Genomic DNA, 16,459 nt, shown 5'->3' on the forward strand with positions numbered 1-16,459 from the left:
TATTACCTTAGCTATTAATGCTTCTTTCATTAAATGACCACTATATTCCATGTTATTATTCTCTGGCTTCATTAAAAAAATCAACATTTTACTTCAGCATGACTCAGTGCCATTCAAATTACACTGCTTAATCACTAAGTCTTCCTGAGGACTGACTGACCAGTACTACAAGAATTTTCTGTGATGCTTAAAAGGAAATTGTGCAGTCTGAGCATTATACATTTCTGGTTTTCTTGCCACCAGTGTTACTAGAGATCCCTATTCACATAATTTTCTTTGCTCTGTGTTTCTGCGTTACATATCAGTTTGGAGTCTTTGCTGAAATTATGAATATGATACTGTGGAACAACATCTTTACCGAGAATAAAAAGGACAGCATAAACCACGCAACTGAGTTAATATTTAAAGAACAAAATTTAATTTGGTATGCAACTTTTTCCTAGGAGGATCTTTATTTTCAATGCTATACATGGGAAAATAAGAATGAATAAGTGGCTCATTATCTACATGTATAAAAATATAAACATCCTAATCAAGCATAGGCAAAGTCACCCTTCATGATATGCATCACTGAAAAGACCTATGCTTTAACTTCTAATTAAAAGAAAGACTGCCTTTGTAGGGGGCTTAACAGCACTTATAAATGCTACTGCATTCCTCCATAAGTACATGAACTGTGAACAACCACTACAAAATATATATGGGACTCCAGTATTGTGCCTTTATAGATTTTTGTCCTTTTTCATGCCAACAAGTTAGCAGAGTCACCGTGTTTATCCGTTCTTTGAGCTTTCAATACAAGAGACCAGCAAAACTCAGTGACTTTGCCTTGGGCATTTTTCCTTTTAAAAAATTTACAGAGATTACTAAGTAATGTTTCAGAAAAATATCATTTTCTGTGGCAAACCACCAAATGACTATTACATTTATGGCACCATCATTTTTAGTCTACTGATGATACTGATAATGAGTTACAGTAAACAAAGGGCCCCATTTTTTAACACTAATAATAACACTTAAAGTTTTTAGCACAAACACAAAGATTAAAAAAAATCATCTGTTTATATTACATCCATTTTTACTTAAAATATGAGAATTTTTGGGTCATCTGCCAGCAAATGGATAGGCAATCATTAATCAAAATACAGGCAATCTTTGTTTTAGAGATGCATTCAGCCACCTGGAAGTTTAGTTACAATTCACATTCAAGCAAGTATGCCATCAATTTCAATTCTACAAGCTGATGATACTCATATTCAGTTTTTCCATAGAAACAGGTATAAGAAACCAGTAAAACATTACCATATTATGTACATTACATAATGTGTAAATGCTAAGCTAGATATATTATGAAATTCTGTAGCGCTAAAATGATTAAAAAACTAAATGATTCATGTAAAATGTTTATATACTGTATATATATGTACATTAAATCACAAGCTATTCATAGCTCCTATGATGGATTTAGTAAGATACCAGATTCTTAAAAAAAGAAAGATATCTAGAGCGAATTTGAACACTTTACTGAAAACTGATTTTATACAAAATCTTAAAAAACGTACTTCAGAGTTACTTAACAGAAACTAGAAAAAGACAGTCGTTATTCTTGAGAATGGCACTGTAAAGACCTAGTAGCTGTGATCAATGTCCTTTCACTTGTGGTATGAGTAAGTTAAGCACAAAGAAATCATCTCAGAGTAAGGCATAGGACAAATAGGCTTCACTCCCATCTTCAGGTGTATTGGCCTCTCACTATATCTTATTGCTCATCTAATTTGGCAGGTATACATTTCTTTGCTTTTAAAAATACTCCATAATACAACTATCTACAATTGGACAGTACCCAGTGCTTTCATACGCACATCTTCAATTTAATCATATCAATAAACAACCTTGCTAATATTAAAAAAAGCCATGGTGATGAAAATTTTTTCAGTTTTATGCAGTTGTGCACATGCTTAATGAAAGACCAAGGGGTGAATGCAGAGACTGAGTACTGAAACTTGATAGGAATGTAGCTATAGCTCTTTTCAAAGGAATTAAGGTTTTAAAAAAAAACCCCTACTATGAAATTCTTTGGTTAGAATATAAATGCTAGCAGTATTTCTAAATTTGGAGTTAGAACAATTTATTATTCAAGAGTTTTAAAAACACAACTTCAAGCCTTTAATATGTACCACTAAATTCTTCGACACTTCACATATATTTAGGCTATTTTTCCGTGATGGTCTGAACAGACAATACAGATTCTTAAATCAAGTTTAGGTTTTTAAAGGAAAGTGCTTTTGTACTCCAGATTTCAAGAATTTATTAAAAAGAGCTGGTCCATCTTCCCTACCGTAAAACCTGCTGCTCAGATGATCTGTTCCAAAGCAGACTGTGACTGCTTCCTCCGCGAGAGACTGCTAGACAGCAGTAACAAAATATAGCTCAAAGGGGGTAATTTCCCCTGAAGAAAGTTGGCACCATTCTTGTCTTTCTAAGGACAGGGCTCCATCCTGTCCTAAGAAGCACTAAGTTTCTCTAGGAAGAGGAACATAGCAGTGTCAGTGGTAGTACTGCCATGAAACTAAGAAACTGGTTCTTTAAGAAGTGATGTTGTCCTCAATTCTGTTGGCTTGAGAGTTTTACAGCACTAACATGACAAAAAATAATAAGCAAGGTGCTCTTGATTACATTTATAATGTACATCTGCATCAATTCAAGGTATGAGATTTCAGCTTCCCAGGAAGCAGGTCCTACTTTTACTCTGGCAAGCCTGGCTTCATCTCACTCCCATCATTTTGAGGGTATTTAAGGAAATATGCATTGAGACTTCTGTGCATATTATAGACAGCAACTGCAAAAGAATTATAAGGATTTCAGACCACCCATGAAAGTTACGATTCACAAGCACTATAATTTTGCAAAGTGTCGTTGTTTTACCTCTCAATGGAATAAACACGTCTCTGAGGACACTTTATAGTTTGAACGGTTGGTTATCCAGCAAACTTGTCCTTTCACATCAGCCTTACATACTTGCTGCACAGGCCCTGGTCCAGTTTAACAGCTTGGGGAGAGGAGTTCAGAGATACAGGGAGCAGAGAGGGGAGATGGAAGCAATCAGTTGTGAAGGGCCACATACATGCCTCCTCCAGAATTACTCATCTCTACAGATAAAGTATGAGCCAGTGCAAACCCCTCAGAGTCAGGCATCACTTCTGTGTGACAGTCCTTCACAGACAGACATGACTTTGGTGGGGGGGGGGGGTTAAAATGGACCATTTTGGGTCTGCCCAACGAGGGTCTTGGGATGAGAAGAGACAGCCATTTGTCATGCCATCTCCAACAGAAGTTGCTTTTCAGCAACTCAGATCAGTTTCTCAGCCCCTAACTGGATGGTTTTTAAAACACCCCACCCTGCCAGAGCTATACCTCAGCTCTGTGCGTGGTGAGGGGCAGGGACTAGGCACACCTGCACACTTTCGTGGGACGGGTACTTGTCTACTCCCACTATGTCTCTCCTTCCTCGCTACCAACACAGGTACTGGGGGATGTGGGAGGGAGGATGATGGTGCGAGCCGGGCTATGGTGACTGATTAGGGACGTGGTGGCCAAGCAGGGACATTGCAGCCGAGGCACAATACAGTGACCTCCCGCCCCTAGGGCCGTCAGGAGGTGCTGCAAGAGGGGCGAGGGCTGCGCTGGGGCTGACCCGCCTTGCGCGTGAAGGCAGACACCGGGGTGAGGAAAGCACAGAGGGACACGGGCCCCCTCCACATCCTCCTCCTTCCGGCATGGGAGGGGACCTTGGGTGCGAGGGTGTGCAGGGGCCGCTGCCTTGTCCCCACGCCACGGGCTGGGCGGATGCTCAGTCCCGGCAGAAGACATACTCGGTGTAGCTGGTCCAGATCTTGTCATCGGCAGGACCACCCTGCTCGGGGGCGAAGGCGCAGGTGCCAGTAGAGGAGCAGGCGGCCATGCGGAAGCCGGCCTCGGAGAGCCGGTCGAAGGCTTGCTCGAGGAAGTTGAACTTGAGGTAGTAGCGGGCAGTGTAGCGCTCGGGAGGGCGGTCAGGGTCGCGGCTCTCGTTCAGCGTCTCCCCGAAGACCTCCTTGGCCAGGGCCGTCTTGCCGCAGACAGTGATGCGGGCCACCCGCCGGAACTTGGCGTCGGCCTGTGCCTCTCGCCCGATGGTGTAGGAGCCCCGGTAGCCGATGGTGATGTAGCCCGAGCGCCGCCCGCCCGCCCCGTCCAGCGACTGCGAGGGCGTGAGCAGCGGCCCGCCCGAGGGGCTGCGACTGGCGGTAGGCGACGGGGCGGACGCCACGGCCCCGCCGCTTCCTTCCAGGGGCTCGGCCTCCAGGTAGCCGAGGAGCGGCGGCGGCGGCTCTTCGGCGCAGATGGAGCCGTCGCGGTGCAGGGCGGCGGGGCGGGCGGCGGCGGCCCGAGTCTGCGCCAGGCGGCGAGCCAGGTCGGGCAGCTGGAAGTATTCGGCCTCCCGCTGGAGGCGGCTGCGCTCAGGGAAGTGCTCGGGCAGCACCAGCTGCAGGTCCCGCAGGTAGTCCAGGATGTAGCGGAAGAGGAAGCCGTCGCGGTCGAGGAAGAAGCGGCCCTTGCTGTCCCGGGGCAGCTCGCTGGGCTGCTGCTGCGAGAACATGCGCCAGAGCAGCGAGTCGCGCACCGAGACCACGGTGCAGCGCCGCGTCACGTACACCTGCCCGCCCACGTTCAGCTCCACGATCTCCGGGAAGGACGACCAGCCGCCCGTGGCCGCTGCCACCGCCCCGCTCCCCGGCGCCCCGCTCCCCGCAGCCGGCGAAACGCCGCCGCCGTTGGGCAGCCCGCGGGCGCTGTCCGCCAGGGCCATACCGGAGGGAGCCCGCCGCCGGCGGGGAGCCCACGCCCTTCCTCCTCCTGCTTTTCCTCCGGCCGCCTGGGCTACGGCAGGGCTGTCGCCCTCGAAGGAGCGCGCAGCCCTCCGCTGCTGCCCGCCGGAGTCTCCCGCCCCGTCTGCCGCCGGAGCCGCTCTGCCGCTGCGTTCCCCGCTGCCGGACGAGCTCCTCTGTCGGGCTGCGAATGAAGAGCCCCGGCGGCGGCGGCGGAGCCGTGTTTATGTATCGCGGCCGCACCTCGCGGGAGGCGTGGGAGGCTGGCGGGAGGCAGAGCCGAGCGCACGGGGAGGGGAAGGGGACGGCCCTGCATTGACGCAGGGTCCCCCCTCGTCGTCGTCCACCCCCCCCGCTCACACCCCTGGCCCAGGGCTCTTTCCCCGTTTGCGGGGGGACCCTTTCCGCGCACGGTGCGCGGCCGCCGGGCTTCCCTGGCCGTGGAGGAGCACCGCGGTGCACGGCCAGCGGAGATAAAACCTTGGGTGGGCCGCCTCCCTCCCTGCCTCCCCTAACCCCCCCCCGAGCTCGCTCCTCGGCTTCTCCGAGGCGTCTTGTCTTTTCGCAGGCAAGAAAATCCCTCTGTTCGCCCCGGGTAGCTGGAGCGGGGAAGCGGCGGGACTGCTGCCCCGCTGAAGGAGCTGTGCTGTGCCCCTGCTAATCTTTCTAAGGCTTGTCCAAACCCTCGCCAAGTGAGACCCCCGACGAGGTAACCATGTACCCTCTGTCCTGTCGGCTTTGCAGGGGAAAACGCGAGCGTGCGTTGCTGCCCGCGCTCGCCTCACCCGGGTCCCCGGCCCGTTTCTGGCTTGCAGGACACCCGCGTCACTACGCAGATTTTTAATGCCCATAAGGGCTCCGTGAAAACCTCCCGCCGATCCGTATTCTCGGAGGGAGACTCGGCGGGTCGCACCGTCGGATGGCAGCAAGAGCGGCGTTCTAGGGGTGCCCCACCGCTGGGAACCGGCTCCCGCCGGCCAGAGGAATCCGGGGCGCGGGGCACCCCGGAGCGGATGGGGTCCCCTGCAGCTGCCTGACAAGCGGCACTTTACCATGAGAGCCAGGCTCCTCGTGTCTGTGTGGATATCTGTATAATTGGGTGCCCTTACAGCTCAGATTTAATTTCGATTAATTAGGATACATCAAGATCTGCGTGAAGCATAAGCACCTATTTAACATGCGTTGGTAGAAAGCATTCCAATTATGTTTCAGGCTTTTGCCTGAATTTAATCTACATTTCTGTGTCTCTTTGCAAGCAGTAGTAAAGAGCTGCTGTCTTGATGTACGCAGTTGCACTCCCCTGGGAGTTCCAGTGTGCTTTCTTCCTGGAGAGAACAGCTGAAAGGACAGGAAGGTCTGAGGAGTATGAAGACAATGGTCGATGCTTTCCTTTTGTGGGGGTGAACGAAGCCCTCTATGGGCTACCCCATTGCAATCGTCCATGAAGTAGAAATCAAAAGATGCAGAGGGAGGGGGTAGAAGTCCTTCAAAACTTGAGAAATCGGAAAGGAAGGAAAGGCAAGTTAGTTCTCAAGAAGCAAGCTAAGTTTGCGCAAGACAAGAAAAAGAGGAAGAAAAGGAATTGAGAAATATAAGTTTTGAAAAGGGAGTAGATAATAAAGAAGAACGATGTGTCGAGGGAGAACGGATGGGGATACTGTAGTCTAAGGATGGAGACGGGTGGTCTTGGAACACTGGACGCTGAGAAGTTACAGGAGTTTCGTCTCAACAAGACTAAGAATATGGTAACAAATGTATGGAACATTATGTTTTCCACGTGAGAAAGCCAGCTGCCATTACTTTGAACACCAAGTATTTTCATTTGTGGGAGCAAAATGGCAAAGTAGGTTAATCTGATGTTTTGCTGACATTTTGTTACAGGAGCTTGTTTCTCCTTTTTTTCTTTCTTTTTTTTTTTTTTTTGAGAGGAGTAGGAGAGAGGTTAAAACAGTTCTGAAAGATCAGGGAAAAATAAAATGAGCCTGAATGAAGTTGTTTTGCTACCTATTTAAACATCTGAGTTTATTGATGTAGGGAAAAAAAATTAAAATAGCGTGACTGATCTGCTGGCACACAGGGAATCTTTGTTTTCTTCCCATGTACTATTTTAGGGTCAATTCACCAGACTAAAAGCACATGAAATTTGCACATGGTGGTTTGCTGGTGACAGTTTTATGGAGTTACTTTTACTTCTTGGTCTCTTAACGTGGCATCTCCCTCCACATCACCCTGCTCCTGGCCATACTTAGCAAGAAACCACCTCAAGAGCCTCCCACAGATTAGTATTTTAAACTGCGCTTCCCTAGTGTGGGCTCTCTATCGAGAGCACTGTGATTAAACCGTGCACCCAGAAGATGAGATCATATAATGTGCAGGCGCTTATTCATTGCAGAATTTGCAGTGGAAGATTTTGTACCTAGCAGCAGGTGAGTCTTAACAAATGCTCCCATATAAAAAAATGGAATGTTTAATTCATCTGTTAATTACATTTAATTTTTCTGGCATTGGGTGAGTGTTAAAGTAGGTTAACCAAAAAAAAAAAGCGCCAACATATTTATTGGACTTCAACTTTCTGTTTGCCTTGAGCTTTGTTAGATTTGAGACAAGACTTCGTAAGACCTGAGCTTAATGGGTCTTCCAGCTCCTGTTTTCAGAAGCTTCAGAAGCATAACGAGTAAGTTATGCTCCTTCTTCAGACACTGGCTCTCCAGAGCTTTACTTCCACTGCCTATCATCTAGTGGCAGGCCAGGTGAGAAGGACCCACCATGCCCCTGTGCAGCACTACATGACGTCCAAAGCCATGCACATTATAGGGGTGGGGGGAGAGACCACTGTCACAAGCCCTTTGTTTGGCCCACTGCCCCGAATCTTTCTTTAGGGGTGCAAACCAGTCTATCTCACTGCACTGTTCTCTGTGTCAATATGTAGCTGACTCTGGACTCCCCTTCAGAAAGGGATCAAGGAGCCTTGTCATAGGAAGATACTCTTCATAGAGCCTGTTCAACACCCCTGGACAGAGACCCAGCTTGCAGTGTTTGTCTCTGAGATGTCATTTTTTAGGCTTAAAAACATGCCCAGCACTGAAATATCTGTTTTGAAGCCATGTCTCTTCAGAGGAATTATATTCCATGGGCATCTCGCTGCTGCTTTATGCTTTGTCTGGCTGGAAGGCTTTGGTTATTGTAACTTCTTTCATCAACAGATTTTTTCCTCTTTTCACAAAATGTTCATCTAGTTTCTTCTCCATTTCCTACCACTTTTCATTTGACTATGTTTGCCTCAGGAGAATTGGACTTCATCTGTGGATATTACAATGGGTAAATATATCAACAATTTTTTACTTATGTGTCAGTCACTGAGTTGCATAACACAGTCATAATCTCAGTGGTTTATTCTTACTTTGTGTGGGAGACAGTGAAATATTAGTATATGTAACATTGACGACTGCCACAGAATGCCTCCAGAGGCATACACCCCCTGTAAAGGGCATTAAATATTAAATATGGTCTATTGGACAGGCAAGGCTTTATGACAATGAATGTGTGGTTGAATTTCTTTGTGCAGTACTGTGACATTTCTGAGCAATAGCTCCTTCAGATAAGACAGTCACATTTCAATGTTTGTTAGCTACCTACCAGAACTAGATATGGGCACGCTATCAACAGCTTTTCTTTTAATATTTTGAGAAGTTTGGACTGGTTTTTGGGGGTATTGGTTTGGTTGGGGGGGGAGTTGATTGGTTGGTTGGGGGCTTTTGTTTGTTTGTTGGGGGGGACGGGGAGGCTTTTGTTGTTTCAGTGTTTACAAAGAGGTTTCCTTCGCGATGGGCTCCTATTTTGCATTTTGGGAAGTGCACTCACGGGTGGTCCAGGTTTATTCAGGGAGGACAGTTTCCTTCACAAACCATAGAGGAAGGGTACCACCTAGTGGGAGTAAATCCACATTGCAATTAAGGGCTCCTAAGTATTGCCGGAACGACCCAAGATACATGATAAAGAGAAAACTATACTTTTTTGGTTAAAAAAAAAAAAGGTGGATTTAAACTGTTATACTAGTATATTCAACTTCTTGAGAAACTTCACAGAGCAAGAACACATTTTACCCCGTTCTGAACTAAAGCGTTGGGGTTTTATTTCTTCTTGCCATCTGCATTGTGTGAAATGGTATAATATCGCTTAGAAAATGCCTAGTTATGTATTGACTGAGTTATCTGAATTGTAATATTGAATGCAGTGAAATATTTAACCTTCTGCATAAAATCATCAAAAGTTGTTAGTGATCTAAACTGAACTAGAGGTTCAAATATGCTAATTTAAACTTCACAATCTTGCTTAGAGGATGCAGGAAAAAGAGTCTGGTAGTCCCACAGCAGAGTTTATTGCCTAAGAGTTGGGAATCCTTCACATTTTTGGGACTTATGTTCTCTTCAAAATGTGTGAAGTTCCATAGGTTTGACTTTGATGGTCAATGGGTGGCTATTACGTGAAACCGTTCCCATTTTTGAGTCATTGTTCAGAGTGAAATTTATCAGCCTCAGTGTTATACTCAAGTCATAGCAAGGAATATTTCCAAAAAATTGAATTGTGCATTATTCAACCCAAAGACAGAAGAACTCAACTACTTCAAAAGCGAGTACTCTCCTTCTGCAAATTCAGTATCGCTGTATATAGCTGGACAACACAAATGCACACATTTGTAGATCTCCATATTTCATATGAGTTGTCATGAATGTTACCTGTGAAGTTATATCTGATAATATCTGCTCATAGAGCTTGTTTTGTCTGTGTGTTTGCCTATACAGTTGAATATGTTTGGCTGGAACTGCATGTTCTAGGAAATCCAGTTGCTATGAAAATCCACATGCTCAAGCCTGAAAGATACAACCTGTATTATTCTGATTTTTCAGTAAGGAACCTCAGAAGATCATCAAGTGCTCAAGCACTTTCCTCCTGCCAGAGGGCTACAGACATTGCTTTGGATAATTTTATGAGGGCAGTGCTCTGCAGAGTCTGGAGGAGTGGGAGGGAGGAAGTAAGGGAGGGAAGGAGAGACAGCCATTAGCTGTGTGTTCTATGTCCTTGGCCGATACAGAGCTACAGAGTGTGACTAAGAAACATAATCAAGTGAGCAATTAGTGAAGCTCGGAGCTGTGTTAATTTCCTTCAAGGACCTTTGCAAAAATTGGAAGACAAAAGGTACCCTCTCAATGTCATGGAGACATGCAGGTAGTTTCTGCCTCAATAAAGAGGAGCACTGAAGGGGGCACCTTCTACACACATCCCATGGGTCGTTGAATTTGGAGGACACAAGAAAAGAGGCTATGCACCTTATGTCAGATGGAGAAATAAGTCCCAGCTTCTTCTTTTCAGATGATATCTAGGCAAATGTGATGCACGATCTACTGTGTTTTGATTAATTATCAGGAAGTTACAGCTTTGTCCAATACCAAAGAAGCAGAGGACAGATATGTCATTTTATGCATGTTGTGGTGTGGTATTTTACATGCATGATGTGTGAAGTTTTTCTCCTATGCTCAATTACTCATAACCCCTATGGAGTGGCTTTAAATCAGAGTTATTTTTTGTGAACCTGGGCTCTCTGAAATTAATCTTCCATATGTCTGTGAAACATTTCATTCACGTCTTCAAATCTTCCCTCAGTGATTTTCCTATCTGTGAATAAATAGCATTCTGACCGAGCTTCTACCACAGCAACGACTAGAAAGACAATCAGACCTCTGCAAATGTGAGTGGAAACTACACTGATTTTTACATTAACCATTAGCATGGGTCAACAGCCTTAAGCTGTCTCCTGGAATTGACAGTAGGAGGATTCAGCAAAGGAGCTCTTCTAAGAGGGAAAATGTAACTCATTATCTAGCTAATTAGGATATAAAACCCAACCTCTACTCCCACTTCTTACCAGCCTGCCTTTCTGTAGGGTCAGTCAGGCTTCAGGATAGGTTTTAGTGAGATAAAACCACATTTTTGGGTGCCTTTTGGATACATTCAAAAGATGAGAGCGCAGGTCTGCAGAGGAGCAAGTTAAGGGTTCTCCCTAAGTCTGTTTTTCTGAGAGGCTAATCACAAGGGTGGCATCATTCATTGGGAGGAATTCTATCCAGGAGGAAATGCTTTTTAATAAAATTTTCAAAATTTACAGGTCTTACTTATACCCTTCTTTTACAAAAATGTGTTTAACAAAGGAATTCAAAATTACTGAAATAATTATTATTGAACAGAGTGATTCTTCAAAGGTAAAGTAGTTAATAATGACATTGGTGATTGTGTCCTTCAGATTTATGTATTCACTTTAGTTGTGATTATTGGAGGTATACTGTTTACTAATCTAGCATGTTTCAAAATCATAACTGTGGTCAGTGAACAGTAATTAATGCATTTACTTTTGCTTTCTGTCACTGTGTAACAATGCAAGCTGTGCTTAGCCAATGTTAACTCTTCAAGATAGATGAAAATAAACAAATGAAATGCAATTATTCATTTCAACAGACTCAGAAACTGAACGTACTGCCTTGTTCTCTTTGCATCTTTTTCTGTTGAAAACTATTTAAAATTTCTCTTTAATGAAAGAATTTTCTTTTTAATAAAAGAAATATCACAATCCTTACCAGGGTGCTTGCAGCATCTGCAAGAGTATTAAGAGAGTGCAAGCCCACAGCAGGCACTCTAGTACAGATAAGTTGGCAACTGATTTTTTTACTACCTTAGTCACCTTGCTTGAGTGCCTAAGAAAACTATGTTTGCACTAGTTTGGTTTTTTTCTCTACCGAGATCTAAGTTTGTATCCTCAATGGCAGAACTGATCTTGTCGCTGTCAAATCCTGCTTGTTTCACAGCTCATGTAAACCAGCAAGTGGTATTACACTATCAAGAAATGAATGGTGTCACAAGGCTTGTTTAGTGTTTCATAGGCCCCTGCTTGCTCATGTCCCCTCGCAGTATCAGTCCTGGAGGATGCTTAGAGTACAGTAGAGGTGGTTCCAGCCTTCTAGTGTGTTCTGCAGTTAAGTATCTGTCCACCAGACTTCATCATCTCTGGACATGGACTGAAATGAAATTATAAAGTCTCATTAGAGACTGGCTGTTCACCTTAACACCTAGAAGATTAAAACCAAGAGAACCCTTATCATTAGGTTACTCAAACTTATTTCTCCTTCTTTGGCCTCAGAGCACAGACTGTCCTACATGGTAAGTGCAGCTCGGCAAGCTCTGAGCTGCTCCAGATACCCTGGAAAATATCCATTCTGTCAAGACCTTGCCAAAGTACATGTTGCCAATGGCTATAACTAGAGTTCATGCCAGTGGGGACATCTGTGAGTGAAGGCTGTAATTAGATACTCTTAGTTCCTGCGGGCAGTGTGTCTCAGCGGTTCGACCTGTGCCAAAAGAGATGCTGGACCTCCTATTCACTGATACCCTTTCTGAACTGCTACGTAAACTAATGTCATGGAGAATACATTTCTTTTCAATTACTTGGCAGGGGAAGTGATTTGCTGCTAAACTGGCAAAAACATCTGCATAGGGAGTGAGATAGCAGACAGCCCTCTGCTAGGGCCAAAGCTGAGTTTGCCAGAACATTTTCTTCAGCCTTTATATTCACAGTGTTTCCAGAACTACTTCCACCCATTACCCACTGCATAGCCCAACCTGATTTTCACTTCAGACTGAGCCAAGCTTGAAGAAACTTGGAATCAACTTAATCAGGCATAGCTGATGTTTCCCAGCTTGCTGATGTGTTGTGCTAATGAGATGTTATTGCCCAAAGTAATGCAAAGCAGCTGTTTCTTACCTGTAAAGAGAAACAGAGTTGCCGCAGTTCATTTGGTGGTGAGTTTGGCTGGAAAGGATACTAAGCAAGTTTGCAGATGATACAAAACTTGAAGGAGCTGTTGACTTCTTGGAAGGCAGAGAGACCTCAACAAATTAGAGAACTGGACAATCACTAACCATGTGAAGTTCAATAAGGGTAAGTGCCAGAGAGGGAATGGCCTGAAGTTGTAGCAGGGGAGGTTTAGGTTGGATGTTAGAAAGAGGTTCTTCACCCAGAGGGTGGTTGGCAGTGGAACAGGCTCCCCAGGGAAGTGGTCACAGCACCAAGCCTAACAGAGTTCAAGAAACATTTGGACAATACTCTCAGGCACATGATGTGACTCTTGGGGATGGTCCTATGTAGGGCCAGGAGTTGCGCTCGATGATCCTTGTGGGTCCTTTCCAACTCAGCATATTCTGTGATTCTGTGAGAAGCCTGTCTTCCTGCTTAGAAAAGTTGACTTCATGTATTTTGCTCTTGGCCTCTTGGAGAGGCCCAAATAGGATTCAATTAATGTGTCTATAAAATTCTGAATGTGCTTTCCTGTTCCAAGTGTTTACAGAGAGGGATTACTACTCTGCTTTGTAGGGATTTCCTATAAAATATCATCTGTCTACAATAGCTGGGAGTTTCAGTCATGGATATAAATACAAATAATTATCACTAAAAGTGAACTTATCAGCAGAATAAACGTTCGAGAGACTTTTTGGAATATTTAAGAGATATATGGAATGAAGAGTGCTAATGTTTAGATTTAATGAAGTTTTAATGAAGCAAATGTCTGAATTTACAGAAAATCACACCCACTTATTCCATCAACCTACACATTCTCTAAACCTTTGAGAATATAGGAATTAGATTTTTTAAAAGCTCTCCTCTCTATGTATACTGCAAGCTGTTGAAAAAAAAATATTATTTGTTAATTGCTCATGAACTAAGTACAGGAATTATCTTTCCTGTGTCAGCAACAAGACAACAGAAGAAGTATATGCCATAAAGTTTTGCTAGTTTGGAAAGAGTTTTGCCCATGCAAAGGAAATTGTTTTTTCTTTTCACCTTTTAATTTTTCATGTGTATTGTGTATGTACAGTTCTTGCCAAAGTGCCCTTCTCAGAAAATGGAAAGCTTTCTTCATTATCATTTGTATTTTTTAACTGAATGCCATGAGTCTAGATTGTATCAGAACTGAGTCCCTTAAATAAAATCCTTTCAAATAAAACAAGGAGAAAAAAATCTGTTCAACTCAAGGAGGTTAAATCACATAGAAATAGGTTGAGATTATAGGATGGATCTTAGTGAAGGGGAAGCTTATCTGAGAAGCAGGAGATAAGCATAAAGCCTGCAGTCATAGTGACAAAAAAAGGCTTCTGGAATAAGAAAAGATTTCTTTGTAAGTCAAGACATTGTCTGTGACTGACAATCTGAAAGAGGAAAAAAATTAAAGCTGCCAAGTATAAGGATTTTTAAGAGGGAAGAGGAGAAAGGAAAAAATGAAATACATAGTTAAGGAAAAGCAAAATAACTACAGAATTATTATTTCTGTATTTTACCAGCCCTCAAGTCCATCTTTTCAGTGTTTTAGAGGAGTGCAATAGCTACATAGCCATGTACTTAATACTGTGTATAATACCAATATATCTATATATATAGTACTAACAATAAATGTGGTTATTCAAACCTCTTTGATAGTGGAGTGACTTAAAAATACTCATTGGTAGCCTACCCAGATGACCTTTCTTAATCTCTCAGCCTCTGTACCCAAGTCAAGGCTGATGTGGCTCTCCCCTTGATTTCTGGTGGACAAAGATGATGTTTGGATCACCACCAGCTGGCAACAGGAGGACATGTACTAGTAGGGAATGTTCTGATTACTTTCTTCCAGAAAAATCTACCTTCCTCCTCTTACTGTGCTGTTGCTTTTTTCCATCATCCAGGGTGAATATATTCAACACACTTCTTTGGGGTTTTTCGCTTTGTAGTAGAAAGAGAATGTCTGTGTGAAGCCAGAGAAGGTACTTATGTACAACCCTAAGAGTTGGCATCTCTGCAGGTACAAGAGGCCAGATTATCAACAGTGCCAAATTAACTACAAGTCATGGATCCAGAGCAGGGGTCAAGAGTAAGATGGACTAGAGGAGCAGATGAATTGAATGGTAGCTATATGACGAAAAATATTTGTAACTATGTTTGTATTGGTAATCATATTATCCACAGGAGCTATTCAGAAGTGAGCTGGGTACATTCCAGCAATATGTATTTGATATACAAGTTGGGAAACATCAAGATAATCTCATCTCTACGTATTATAGTGACTGACATGCTGTAAACTGACTGTGTAACAATTGCCCAAGTAGTTTTCTCCTGCTTCATGTAATTTATTCTTCTGCACAAACCTTTTTTAGGTTTTTGAGGAAAAATGGTTTTGCTGATATTGTGCTTTCCCTGTGAAGAATAAAATTTTGTTTCCAAATCTCAGCTGGGTATTGTCAGTAAGCTTATTGAGCATTTAAACCTTACAGATCACACCATCTTAAGCTAGCACCTGGTTTGTTCTGTTCACTGGTCCTGCATCTTATTTTGAGTGTCCTTGTAGGATTTAAACAATTCCTCTGCTATATAGTATTCAGCTTACTCAGAGCACAAATAAGAACATTTATGACACTATAAAGATTCTTGGTTGAAGACACAAAGCTAATTAGCCATCTTAGCCACACAACTTCCACTTACATCAGTTGGAGCTGTTTGGCTAAATCTTGGACTAAGTGATCATTGTAGGTCCCATCCAACTGAAATATTCTATTTTCCTCATCTTTGAGTGTCTCAAACCTTGTTATTATGCAAATCACAAATCCACCCACACTTCTTCTGGCAAATTGCTGCACAGGAAAGCATAACTAATTTAATTCATTAATCCCTGCCCCTGAAGCACAAACATCTATCACCTGAGCTAGTTAGACAGTAGGTAGTTTTGTGCTATTTCAAGCTGCTGTATCAGTGAGAAACAATATATTGGTAAATGCACAGGAAGCCTGAATGTGTTTTGTCTGCTAACACTGTGTGAATAAGCTAATGTGCACAACTTTACTCCATGTAACTTTTTTCTTCTACTTTCCATTCTTGCTAAGTTTGAACTTCATAGTGGCTTACTACTCCCAGTTGTATTCAGATGATTTCTTGATTTCTTTATTATTGTAGTTAGTAGTAGTATTTTCTGTGTCGTGTTTTAACTAGTCTGGGAGTGTCACGTTCAATGTTTGTGTTAAGATTCATAGTAATTTTCCTTAGAAAGGACTGAGTATGTCCGCAGTGCTTTGGCTGGGTAAACCTCCTAGCCTGATGCATCCAAATGAGGACCCAGTTAAATATGCCTCAGCTAGGAATGCCAGGCACCTGGCTGTCCAGGAGGTAATGCTGTGTTACTTCTTTTCTTACAGCTGAGAATCATATCTGGCTGGGGAAATATTCTGTTGCTCCACTCTTGTTCAAGCTGCAAGTGCTAGAAGCTAACCTGCTTGAATTTGCACTGCAGGAGGAAAGAATACATTGGAATGCATTTGTTTCAGTCAGCTCTTTTTTGACATCCCAAAGAGTTTCCTGGCATAAATAAAAATTTATAAAGGCAGCAGTACAGTAGGGTTCAGGTTGAGGGCTTTGAATGATTTATGAGCAAGGACTCTAATAGGGAAGAAGAATGGGCTTACAAAGCAGCGTTAATACACCTTAGGTAGTGAAGCAGTAGACAGCTTGACTTGATAAGCAA

The 16,459-nt window shown here is 43.5% G+C and overlaps 1 protein-coding gene across 1 annotated transcript; it reads right to left on the reverse strand.

Moving 5' to 3' along the window:
• Window positions 1-395: 395 nt before the first annotated feature.
• KCTD12 (potassium channel tetramerization domain containing 12) lies at window positions 396-4,964 on the reverse strand. Its single transcript, XM_064645965.1, has one exon. The coding sequence runs from the start codon at window positions 4,847-4,849 to the stop codon at window positions 3,851-3,853; it is 999 nt and encodes a 332-aa protein (XP_064502035.1). The 5' UTR covers window positions 4,850-4,964; the 3' UTR covers window positions 396-3,850.
• Between the last annotated feature and the right edge of the window lie 11,495 nt (window positions 4,965-16,459).

Source organism: Pseudopipra pipra, chromosome 2 (assembly GCF_036250125.1).
Source record: "Pseudopipra pipra isolate bDixPip1 chromosome 2, bDixPip1.hap1, whole genome shotgun sequence".
Classification (NCBI taxonomy): domain Eukaryota; kingdom Metazoa; phylum Chordata; class Aves; order Passeriformes; family Pipridae; genus Pseudopipra; species Pseudopipra pipra.

Bases quoted from the DNA above. Each gene is read 5' to 3' on its own strand.
- KCTD12 (XM_064645965.1), bottom strand. From the start codon at position 4,849: ATGGCCCTGGCGGACAGCGCCCGCGGGCTGCCCAACGGCGGCGGCGTT.